Source organism: Mustela putorius, unplaced genomic scaffold (genome assembly GCF_011764305.1).
Source record: "Mustela putorius furo isolate JIRA1106 unplaced genomic scaffold, ASM1176430v1.1 tig00003853_pilon_pilon_pilon, whole genome shotgun sequence".
Lineage (NCBI taxonomy): Eukaryota > Metazoa > Chordata > Mammalia > Carnivora > Mustelidae > Mustela > Mustela putorius.
In genome coordinates, this window is record NW_025422005.1 from 45134821 (window position 1) to 45147622 (window position 12802).

The 12802-nt window shown below is 48.3% G+C and overlaps 1 protein-coding gene across 1 annotated transcript in view; it reads right to left on the reverse strand.

Moving 5' to 3' along the window:
- PLPP3 (phospholipid phosphatase 3) overlaps nt 1-12802 on the reverse strand; it is an 83230-nt gene that overhangs the window by 17881 nt on the left and 52547 nt on the right. The window contains exons 3-4 of the mRNA XM_045064590.1: nt 8875-9155; nt 8391-8448 (exon numbers count right to left, since the gene is read on the reverse strand). Coding sequence (XP_044920525.1) covers nt 8391-8448; nt 8875-9155 — 339 coding nt within the window. The remainder of the gene's footprint in view (nt 1-8390; nt 8449-8874; nt 9156-12802) is intronic.

Below are 12802 nucleotides of genomic sequence, written 5' to 3' on the forward strand. Positions count from 1 at the left end.
ACCAACAACACATACTGATGTTTACAGGGTAGCTACCTGCTGAATCACAATAGGGAAATGTTATTATAAGCAAATGGTGAAAATTACATGATTTTAAGCTATCAGTACCATAACAAATAACCTGCAGGTCAAAGGCCACACCCTCGATTGTGCAGAAATGAGCCAGCAGTGGATTCTGTAATGGAGAATCAAAAAAGATCCTTTCCTTCAAGGAGTGGGGATGGGATGACACTGGCGTAGCTCCCACTTCACACAAGTCTCGGGCCAAAAAGCAACCATCCCGGGCGCCTGGGTGGCTCAGTGGGTTAAGCCTCTGCCCTCGGCTCCAGTCATGATCCCATGGTCCTGGGATCGAGCCCCGCAATGGTCTCTCTGCTCGGCTGGGAGCCTGCTTCCCCCTCCCCCTCTGCCTGCCTCTCTACCTACTTGTGATCTCTGTCTGTCAAATAAATAAACAAAAACTTAAAAAAAAACAAAACAAACTCAACCATCCGTTTGCCAGGTTGGGGACAGAAAGAACGCCAGGTGCTCATCAGAAAAATCTCACTGAGCCTTTGGTTTTCTCACAAATAAAATAATCTGCAGATCCTCAGAAAATGCTCATTTAAAATCCTCCAACTCCTCCCCGCTCCTCTGTGAAGAGGTTAGGTCATGGACCTTGGCAGTCAGGGTGGGGCAGAGGAAGGGTGGGTTTCCCGACCGGACATGGCACACATCTCCCCTTCCACTGACTCAGATACTTAAGGCTGGAGCTTAAGGAAAGAAAATAAATAAATAAATACAGGAGAGGAACTTGGGAGAGAGGAAGAGACCCGTCATCAGAAGAGCTTCAGGAAAGGAGTGCTTATGAATGAGAAAGGAGAGAGGCCATGGGAAAAGAATGCCTTGGGGAAGCAGTCAGATGTGGAACAGCCAGACCCACACTGAAGCTTGCTCCTCGCTATAGTTAGTAACAAACACATCGATCCCGACTCAGGGTCTCGGCAGGTGTCTGCAACTGGGGCTTCAGGGCAAAGCAGAGCAGCAAGAAGAGGGTGAATCTGGGGGTGAAACGGCCCCAACGCTACTACTTCCTAAGTGGGTGGTCCCTCAACTTCTCATCTGAGAAAGAGGTACAAGAGAGTCTCCCTCTCCAGGTTGCCAGGATCAACGGGACTCCCAGGACCGGGCACTCAAGGGGCTCTTCAGAAATCTTACCACCCTTTGCCTTGGTGAATGAGATTTACTCAATGGCTGTGGTTGATTTCACCAAAACAAGTCGATTACTAAAGCAAAAGATTGGGTGATGACCCTCCACGTGGTGCCTACTTCTCATCTGAGAAGATGGCCACAATGGGCTTTGAGGTTGACCAAAGGATCGGGTAAGTCCTTCTGTGCCCCACCAATCCTACTGCTAAATGGATTGGCTTTTGCTGGTTCATAGCCCAGTTCTCGTGAGGCTCTCCATACTAGAGGCCTGGGCCTCACCATGACCAGAGAGAACTTTCTGGAGCACCCTCCTGCCTTGGAAACCTGCGCCAGGGGACAGGACAAGGAGCAAGTGACTGCATTCGTTCCCATTTCACCAGAGGAAGTCACACTCCTGACCACAATGATACTATGGCCCATGTCCCAGATCAAATAGTAAGGAGACTTGCTTGGACTCAGAATTTCTGCAGGGGCTTCTGGGAAGTCCTAGGCATCCTGCAAAAGGGTGTTTAGGAAAATGGTAAGCAGAACTGGACAAAACCAAAAAGGCTGAATTGCCGTGCCCTCTCATAGAGGTCAAGACTTATCTGTCTTTACTTCCCCAGCCGCCTGAAGGTCTCTGGGCTGGAGGAATCCACTTCTAAGCACCTGTGTGAGTGACATTGCAGAAAAGGTTCTGATTTGCAATCAGAGCAAAACTAAATTTGAATCTTTTCTCTGTTCCATGCCACCTGCAGGACCCTAAACAAGCCACTGTCCTCTGAAGTTCTGCTTCCTCTTATGTAATGAGATTCACTCATTTAAAAAAACAAACACCTGTCGAGAAAGGACACAGCTCAAAACTGTGAAAAGACAGCCAACACGAATAAAGTTAAGCTCCCTTCCTGAAAAAAAAAAAAGGTTAAAATTAAAAAATGAAATCTTGTTCTTGTACTAAGATTTTTCTTCCAATTGCTAAAATAAAATGCTGACTGTAGACAGGAAGGTTACAACAGAAAGCTGTATGCCCTGCCCACGATCCCCCATCCCCAAAATGATGTATGTGAAAGTCCCGAGCACAGAGAACTCACTCCATAAATGGAGTTCTCTCCTCTTTCCTAGTCCTAGCTTCAAAACTGGGGTCCTGTGGAATTCCAACAAAACCTCTTTAGAGAGGTCTGGCTGAACTCACGCAGGCTCCTCTGGTCTGAACCAGCAAGAGTCAGATGTGGGGTGAGTCACACTGGGTTCTTGCTAAGTCATTTGTGTTTCATTACATGATTTGCATACTGGCGAAACAGGTCCGTACTGTCCTCTCACTTCATTTCCATTGCTCTTGGGACTGCTCTGCTCAGAGCGAAAAGGAGGCTTTTGTCCTTCCTTCTGTCCCTGCCTGCTCTCTTCCTGGAAGTCTGTCCAGATCCCTGACACCCACGGGGAGAAACTTTCTCCCTTCTCTCATCTCCACCACAGCTCACGCTTGGCTCTGGTTCATGTGCCTGGTGACTTGTCTACGTGGGGCAGAGCTGGAATTTCTCTCTGGGAAGCTATTCAACAACCTTCAGGACAAAAGAAGAATTTTTAGTGGGCTTTTCTCCTCCTTCAAGAGGGAATCAGCTCTTGCTTCCTGTCACGATCACAGGGAGAAAAAGAAACTACCAGTGTGCCCTGTTCCAGACATTGTTCCAGACGCTTCACATGACCTTCCCTGCAATTATCATGGCCATCCTACGGGGTAGACACATTCTGCCCATTTTACAGATGAAGAGATCAAGCCCAAAAGGCCACGTCACTTGCTCAAGTGACATGATGCAGGATTTACACTGAGTAAGATGTGTCTTTTTCTAAGTCTAAGCTCTAATCACAGAAGGTGGCTTCCTTAGCAAGGAATTAGAGGAAATTTGGGCTCTGCACAGCAAGTATTAGCTTTTTGTACTGGACTTTTGTCTAAGGAAAAAAGCAATGTGAGGGGGGGATCATGGGGCTGTTGGGGGCTACAGGACAGTCTATAGTGCATATCTGGAAACACATGCTCCTGAAATTCACCTGTCACATACTTTTATAAGACCCACGTCTAAAATCCAAGTGTAGCTTTTCTAATAGTGAGAGTATTAGAATCTCTGCCCTGTTTATCAACTAGAAAACCTGTGAACTGTGCAGTCAGTGTCCCTCCTAGTGGAGTGAGCAGCCCCCTCCTCAGGCCCCGTGCCTCAGGCCACCCGAGTCAGAGACCCCCTCTCCACCTGCTCTGAGACTATTTACTTTTCAGACTTTCCACACCAAACAGGAGGTCATTTGGTGTCCCCAGGTGCTCACACAAGGTCTGGCTCAGAAAGTGCCAGATGGCTGGGTGGACAGATGGACTGACGGATGGGTAGATGAATGATGGATGGATATAGGCAGGGGAAAGACAAGGGAAAACATCTATATCTGACATCGTGGTTTATTCTCTGTAGAACCACAATTTTCTCCCTGCAAGGGATTTCACCAGACACTCCCAGGTTCTGTGGGCATGTCTCGTGGGCATACCAGACCCCACCGCTCCAGGATTCTAAACATGCTGAACAAAACCTCAATGACTAACAACCACAGGCCAGGGAACATGGCTGTCAGAGGACAGACACTTCCCTGTTTCCTTGGTATCCGACAAGCCCTTTGACACATAAACAGTTCCCACGGGCACCCCAGTAAAGAGTCAATATGTCAACGGTCTGGCAAAGAGGCGGCAAAGGCCTTTCCTACATCCCCCAAGTCCTTTCCCAGCGATCAGTTCAGGGATGAGGGAATGAACACAGTTCTAACCGGAATGGGGAAGAGCACAGCTTGGGGATATCCAAGGCCCGCGATGAAGTCATTCATTCATTCATTCCTTCACTCATCAAATATTCACTGCATACCTAGCTAAGGGTCAGACCCTGTTTGGAGCAGTGCGATACAGTGGGGAATCAAGAGACAAAAACGTCCCCCTCATGAAGCTGACACTTTCTGGTAGAGAAATGGATACTGACGTCAGAGGCTGAGAAATGACATCAGGGGGAGGGGAATGAGGCTGCAAAGGGAGTTAGGGAGTGCTGCAGGAGGGGCCAGGGAAGGCTTCTGACACAGCACCCTGAAGAAGGCAAGAGGGCATGGCGCCCGTTCAGAGAGGGAGGCGTGGTGGCAAAGGAAAGGCCTCGCCACCAGCTTCCTGCTGCCTGGTGGAGCTGCAGGAGGAGGGGCTGGGGCAGCTGGTCCCGAAAGCCCCCTCAGCTCTCAATGCACCCTCCACCCCCTTCACCCGGGCCACCACAGCCGAACTGAACTGAAAACCTACAGCTTGCAAAGCGCCACCTTCCTCTTCACCCGCGCGCAGGCAGTTCTTCCGATCCGCCCATCTTCACCCCACGGGCAGCCTTCCCCAGCTTCCACCACCTGCCACTGCAGGCTGGCCTGGGCGCCATGATTCTAAGTTTCCTTAAGAACCTACACCTGCCCCTACCCCCGCCCCGCACAATGTACCAAGCTGCTGTCATCGTCTACTTGCTCCCTGAGACTAGACTGAACTCCCTAAGGCCTGTGCCCATGACTTACCAATGTCTATGTCCCTACCCCTAGCATGCCACTGGGTCTATCAGTCACCCCCTAAACATGGGCTGATGTGCCGAATGCTGAAGCCACGTTGAGCTCCTTGAGGGCTGGGCCCAGGTCTGATCCATGTTAGTAGCCCTGGGAGGTAACAGAGGGCCTGAGACAACACAAGCAACACCAGGTAGGCCCACAGATTGGGTTCTGCGCAGGTGTTGGCATCTTATCCAGAAAGCCAAGTCATCCTCGACCCCTGACCGTGGAGGCACAGGGCTGGTCCAGATGTGGCTCTCTGAGGCTTCGGCCGGACTCAGGGTTAGAAAAGCATCACGTACACTTATATATGCGGTGGGTTTTTCTTATTAGAATCTGCATTAATCACTAACATGCCTTAACCTTGTCTCAAAGCTTCCATGCCCAGAGATAATTTGGTGTTTGGGGCATGGTTTTTCCAAGCTAACCATTTTACAAATCAAAACCTAACGTGGAGGGTCCTTCAGAGCCATGGGAGGCTTCTGAGGGCAGCTGCTGCCCACAGGCCTGGGGTAGGGGTGGCTGGTGCTTCCCATCCCCCGACCTCCCTTTGAACACCGAAGTAACAAGGGCGTAGGTTTTCCCCTGAGGGCTTCCCATCTTTTCTAGTAGCGCTGGGGGTAGTTCAAACTTCTTTCAAATAGAACCACAGAGATTGAGAAACAAGAAGATACTATCTAATTCCACTCTTTATGGAGAAAGCAGGGTCTAGAGATGAAGTGTGGCAACAGCCTTTCAAAAGAGACGTGACTATCTCCACTTAACAGAGGAGTACATTGAGGCACGAAAGCTAAGCTAACAACCGAGGTTCCAGAGCTAGTCAGGAGGTGGCGGAATCATCTGGGTCTGCCAGACCTTGAGGGAAAACACCATCCATGCTACACCCAACTGGTTCAAAGGTGATTTTCCCCAACGCCCCAGAGAAGCCGCGCTGGGGAAGGCCAGGGTTGTCTCTGCCCACCTCCACTTCCTGAAGCTCCACAGAGCAGCACTGGGGGTGGGTGGCGGGGGGCTGCTCGGAGGGCAGCATTTCCCATGGACCCTGACCCGCAGCAACGGTGTTCTCGAAAGCTCTGCACACCGGACATTCAGAGGGTTGAGATTTCTGCGTAGCGTCCTGTAGAAACGCACCTGACAAAGAGGACTGTCCTCCTTGGAATTTAGCCTCAGGGGTTGTTTCAGGGCAAGATAACCGTAGAGCTAAAAATAAGAGCCCTGGGTTTATATGTTGTATATATGGGGATCCGTGAGTTGTGCACGTCACAATGTGTGCAGTGGTGTGTGCATGGCTGCGTGCGTGTGTGTGCAGTGAGACACGAGGGCGATGGAGGCTAAGGAGGCTCTTCTCTTCCTCCCTCCCTCTTCCCTGCCTCCTTCCCCTCCTTCTTTCCAGAAACATAAAAGCACTATAATTTTTTTCCTCCCCCAAAGATGCAAACAAACATTCGGTACGAATCCACCCTCACTCCTCACCCCTGCGGAGGAGGTTTCTGGCTGTAATCATAGCTGGTGGGAGGTGGTTATGGGGAGTGGGGGCGGTGGGGCACAGCTCCTCCATTAAAGTAGATCTGAAGAAAGGCAGGTTGCTGAAATGGAAGTTAGAGTGGGGAGATTATACTTTTTCTTTTATTTTCTAAAAGATTTTATTTATTTGACACAGAGATAGAGAGAGAGAGAGCATAAGCAAGGGGGGAGCAGCAGGCAGGGGAAAAGCAGACTCCCAGCTGAGCAAGGAGCTCAATGCGGGGCTTGATCCCAGGGCCCCAGGATCATGACCTGAGCCGGAGGCAGACACTTAACCAACTGTGCCAGATGAACACCTGGCAAACTTTTGTTCTTTAAGGTGATCCTGGTGGGGTTGTTTTTGTGTTCTGAAGAGCAGTACCATGGAAACAACAGACTGTGATCCTGCTGTCAACGAGAAAAGCCTTCAAATCCACTTTCTCCCTTGTATAGGAGATAGAAACTTTATTACTAACACTCTTAAGATTTGGGTTGATTGGTGGGTTTTCAGCTAAGAAAGAGGTAATCAAAATGCATCTCATCGAGTTACTGAGAGAACCGAATGCCGTCTTGTGAGCTTGCCCCAGTGTCCAGCACACAGAAGGCACCAGCAATGTGTCAGCACCTTTATCTTTTCAGTGGCTGTAGAGCACACAGTGCACAGGGTTGGTTTCAAAATTACCCAGCATTTTTCTCTTGGGAAAAATAAGAAGGAATAGGAGAAAAATGAACATAGACCCACTCCTCCAAGCACCTTTGCAAACACTGAAATTACATTTGTAAAATTGTTTCCAGACCGGAGTAAGTATAAAAAAAAAAATAGGAAACTAAATATCTTCGCTACATTAGCTTTCTTAAAGCAGAGCAAAAGCAAAACAACAACAACAAATGAAGAAGGGAGGGGAGCACAATTCGTGAATAAATAAAATCCACGTTTGAGGTTTTCCTAGGCTGGGGCCCACCTTTCAGCTCTGTATCCCAGGTAATGGGAAGCCCGAAGGCCTCCGGGCTTGGAAAGGATGGCCAGGGAAAACAAAACAAAACCCTTCTGCTAGTTTTTCCAAATCCTAATTATGTTTTGTAAGTAAGTCAAAATCAAAACGCTCTTTCTGCAAACAGCTTATGCTCCCCTGAGCTACGTCTGACCTCTCAGCGCCTTCTTGCTCTTCATCAAAGGGGCCGAAAGCAGGAAGTGCCTTGGCACAGGGACCTCATTCAAGGGGAGAGGAGAGGCAGGGGACCGCATGTAACTCACAAAGAGAAACAGACCAGTCGCTGTCTGGGCAGCAGCTGGAGACGAGCCCTTGGCCTGCCCTGTCCCAGCGCCTCTAGGAAATCAGAGCAGACGTGGCCATGGGAAAGGCAACACGGAGGGTCAGATCATGGCCCCACCACCAGCTGAGGGACCCCCCCCACAACACACTGCTTAGCCTCCCTGGGGCTTGGTCTCTGGATCCCAGCAGCAGGGATACCCCTGTCATGCCTCACTGTGTTATTATGAGATCACGTGTGCTCAGGGACGCAGAATTATACTGTCACACGTGAAATCACTCCCCATCGCCAGATACTGATAATTTTGAAAGCCTTTCCCTCTGCAGGGGATGGAGGAGGGTTGGCATGGCGAACACCACAAGGAATTTTATGACAGAGCTTAGATGTGAGCAACAGTGCTAGTGCCCGTGTGAATTCTGACTATTCACTTGAATTCTCTGAGCCTTACTTAATAATCCGTTCCCACAAAAGAGATAATACTACTTTTAACCTAGGGTGCCTGGAAGGGTCAGCTGAGTTAAAGGGATGTTCAGAAAACAGTTTTGTTACATTAAAATGTGATACATGTGTCTTTGTCACCTTTTAAATTCAAAATGGGTGCACAGTCCTTATCAAAGAGCCATGATAAGTATTAGTTTTATTTGAAAAATGGGAAACATCTAGGAAGTAAAACAATTTCTAATGATGCCATGGCAGAGCTCAAAACAGAACTTCACTTTTCTAGCTAACTTCTCTTTCAAGGATTTCAAAATGACAGCTCTCCCTAACCATCCTGAGGGCTCTCTGCTCCAGAGAGATGTGAGCTGGGGTGGGGCCCTGCACTGCACTGGAATCAGAAGGAAGGTACTTACCACCAAATACAGCATAGTGTACATGGAGAAGGAGGCGTGGCCAGAGAAGAAGGACTTCCTGCAAGAGCAAGAGAGGGGCATGAGGGGGCCATATTCACACCCTGACACATGTTTGCCTGTCTGTCTTCCCTCCCTAGACTGTGACCTTAACAGCAGCACTATCTTGTTTGGTTTTGTATCCTTGGTAGTGCTTTGGATACATTGTCTAGAACCTAGCAGGCACCCACGGATGCGTGAGCAAGCGGATGGATGGATGGATGGATGGATGGACTTACCAGTGTTCTACCATAATTGCTATTTATCAGTATATCTAAAAAATTTGACCCTGAGCTCCTTAAGAATGGGGACTGTGCCTTATACACCCCTTGAAGCCGAAGCCCAGCCCTGAACTTGGCACCTCGTGCAGCAGGCGCCTTAGTAAGTGTTCCCCAAACTGCCTGCATTCAAGGCGTGCACACCGTGTCCATGGCAGGCAGCGACTCACCTGGCTTCCTGGACTTTGCTGTCGTCCCCTCTGCATTTGTAGTTTTGGATGTAGCCCTCAGAGCAGTTGATCTGGCTGAAATCGGGGTTGCAGACGCTCAAGAAGTGAGGACGCAGGCGGCCTATGGAGACTTTGGCAATGTCTGTGAAGGACTGGCTGATGGCACAGCCAAAGAGGAAGCAGCCCACCTGCTTATAGAGGGCTGCCACATAGGGATTCTGAATCGTTGACCGGGACTTCTCCTTCAGGTAGTAGATGCGGTAGAACTCCCCAGTGATGATCTGAAAGGAAACCAATAGGGGAGTTAGGCAGTATCGAGACCTGACATGAAAGCGGATGTTGTAAAGAATATTTACTGATGGAAGAGAATGTTCTGTGTATAACTGCTGGCTATAACCTAGAAAGGCTCAATTTTCAGGACACCTGGGTGGCTCAGTCGGTTAAGCAGCTGTCTTCGGCGATGTCATGATCCCAGGGTCCTGGGATCGAGCCCCACATTGGGCTCCCTGCTCAGCAGGGAGTCTGCTTCTCCCTCTCCCTTTGCCCCTCCCCCTCCTTGTGAATACCCTCTCTTTCTCTCTTTCAAATAAATAATAATAAAAAATTCAATTCAAATAAATAATAATAATAAATTTCAAATAAATAATAATAAAATATTTTTTAAAAATCTCAATTTTCTATTTGAGAAATACATGGACAGAAATATGCACGGGAGGAAACATAGGAGTGCTAACATGGTCATTTTCCCCTTTTTGAAAAAGTCCCACATGGCCCTATAGTATCTTTGTAAAAACAAAAATATACAAATATATTTATACACATACAAATGTAATATTAAATATATATAAATATTATATATCATAGTTATATGTATTTTTTTTTACTAAACAAAGAGACAAAGACCCAAATATAGGAAAAAAAAATTAGATGAACAATCATGGGCATGGTGAAGCGTGGCCAAGGCATCCGAGGATCTGAGCCAATCTCAGGATAGTGGGCTTCGGAGTCAGGGATCATCAGGCTTGTGTCAACACTGAGCCATGGTGGGAGTTTCTACGGGAAGGTGAATGCCCCATGTCTCGGGTTTGAGTCCCGGCTGTGCCACTGGCCTGGTGTTGCTCAGTCATGACAACCTCTCCAAAAGCTTCAGTTTCCTTCTCCATGAAAGGAGGCCACATGCCCTTGTGAGTCGTTGGCTTAAATCTGGTAACATGGATGGGAAATTACCTGGGTCATAGAAAGTGATTCTTTCATTTTCCTTTTTAGAATAATGCTGTGATGAGAACACTGGCCTACAAACTAAGGAACTTTTAATACAATGACCTTCGGTGTTTGCAAATTTCCAAGTCTATGGGCATTGTCTTCCATCTCCTCAATTCTACAGGACAGCCAGTGAGTCTTGGCTTTCATACCCTTCCCCCATCACACCGTGTTTACTCCTAACACTTCAGGGAGGCTTCTCACCCCTGGGAAAAGAAGAGCCACCAGTCACAGATGACCCGGTCTCCACCAGAGATTGCTCCCAGACGCTTTATTTCATGAAATCCTAACAATGGCCATGAGACAGGTATGGCTGAAGCTCAGACAAGGGAAGTGGCAGCTCGACCCACACTGCCTGGTGTGACATTAAGAACAGGGCTCCAGCTCGTTCTTCGCAAGGCTAACGCCCGTGATGCCTACACAACAGAGGACCATCCCACTTCGGTCATGCCCAACCACACAGCCTGCTGCTCTTGTCTTAACTCCACAGCACAGCCCCGGCCACTTCCTGATTGCAACCACAGTCCAGGGACAGCAACAGTCAACTCCTCACGCCCCACAGAGCTCCTTTTACAGCTTCTCGAGGGGCAGGGTGATGAGCCACGCTTGCTCTTTCAGGGAAGCCCAGTGTGTGTTCACAACCGCAAGGGAAGTAATAGACAGACGTATCCGGCCACTCCTTTCCAAAGTCTCCCGTTATTGTTTCACAGCTGGGGAAGGGGTCAAGGCATGGGGTCTGATCCAAGTTCTCAGGGGCTCCCAAGTCTAGTGGGGGTGGGAGGGGTTGGCCAGGTGGAAAGAAGATGCCAGCTGGGCCCAGGAGCCAGCAGGTGCGGGAGCGAGAACAGCCACCAGCACTGCTAACGTTTGTACAGCGAGTCTGTGTTTATAAATACTTGATTATTTCTAAGTGCTACGCTTTGGTTCCCAGATCACACTGAGTGTGATTCAGAGGGAGATGGTCAAAGGCCAGTCTAGCACACAGTACTGGCTTAGCCATTCTCTGGGAGAGCACTGATCTCACAGATGTGCTCAGAGACTACTGGTTGCATGAATGAATGAAAGGAAGAAGGACCATAGTCTTCACAGTTGTTTTATTATAAAACTGGAAATATCCTCTAAATATTACTGAAAGGCCTTTGATAACATGCTGCAGAGATTAAAACCTGCGAAGCACAGCACATCAGAAATGAAAGGGTCCATTATACATGGAAGAAACTGAGGTCCAAATTAACTAGCAAGGAAAGATTGGACCCAGGTGTTCTAGCTCCCCACCCAGCAATCTTTCCTACTGTTGCCGGTCTAATTCCCCTTTGAACCTGTTTATACTTTTACCCTGTGTAACCTTACGGGCTAACAAGTTCCAGATGTCCACTGCCACCATCATGCTCTTTCTTCTTTATTTATAAATCACACTCGCATGACTTTGGACTCAAGGAGACGAACGCTCAACTAGGAGGCAGTGGCCAGGGTTCAAGTCCCTACTCACTGAGTGAACGTGAGATAAGCCAGTATCTGCATTTGCAAAATAAGGACGCTAGACGCCGTAATTTATCCCTTCATAATTGCAATGACATTTACTTTCAGCTACCCTGTGCTACCTCCACCACTAGCCTCCCAACCAAGCAAAGGCAATAAGCAACAGCACAGGAAAGTACTTCCTCAGAGACGATGCCATGGCCACCGGGCAGAACCAAGGCCCTATGCATAGTCCCTGCCCTTGAATGATTCCTGAGTTCCTTGATGTGTCACGGCTACAAATTAAGAAACTCTAAACTGATCTGGCTTGAGCCTGACTTCCTATTTGATGCTGAAAAAGAACATGTGGCTTTTCACTGCCAATCAGCAACTCGTAGGTGAATTTACTGATTAATCTCAGGCGAGTCACCCTTGTGCTTCCGTCACTTCAGGGAGAAAGGGTTTGATTACAGCTCAAGGGCTACTTTCAGCTCTAACATCCCTTCATTCTAAAACTTCAGTTTCAGTGCCAGGGGCTCGCACGTGGCAAGCCACCAGTTAAAATGCTTTCTCCTCTCATGGGAGGAGAAAGGGGTAAAGAAGCTGTTTCGTGGCATCTCAAATTCCTAGTAACTAAGCTATTAATAGCAGTACCCTTGTCCATTTCTTTTGAACTTTACAGTTTCATTTGATCTGTAACTCTGTGAAGAATTTACACCCACTGTACAGCTGAGGATGGTAAGGCTCTGGAGGGACAGGCACTTCGCTGAAGGAGTTGAGGCTTCTTAGTGACAGAACAAAAGTGGAGCCCAGATATGCTGACCCTTAAGTTCAAAGACTCACAACAGACTATATGGACAGAATGTTTTGTTACAGATCTTTCTCGACTTATGATGGTGTTACGTCCTGATAAAACTCATCCTAAGTAGAAAATATCGTAACTCAAAGATAGACTGAATACACCGCCCAAACATCATAGCTTCCCCTCGCCAACCTTAAACATGCTCAGAACACTGGCATTAGCCTACGGTTGGGCATAATCAATTAGCACAATGCCTGTGTTGCAATTAAGTATAGAATAGCACGTGTAATTTATTGGCTACTGCACTGAAAGTGAAAAAGAGAAGGGCAGCATGGGTACAGAAAGGCTGTTTACGCTCGTGATCGCATGGTTTGGCTGTGAGCTGGGGCTCACTGCTGCTGCCCCGCC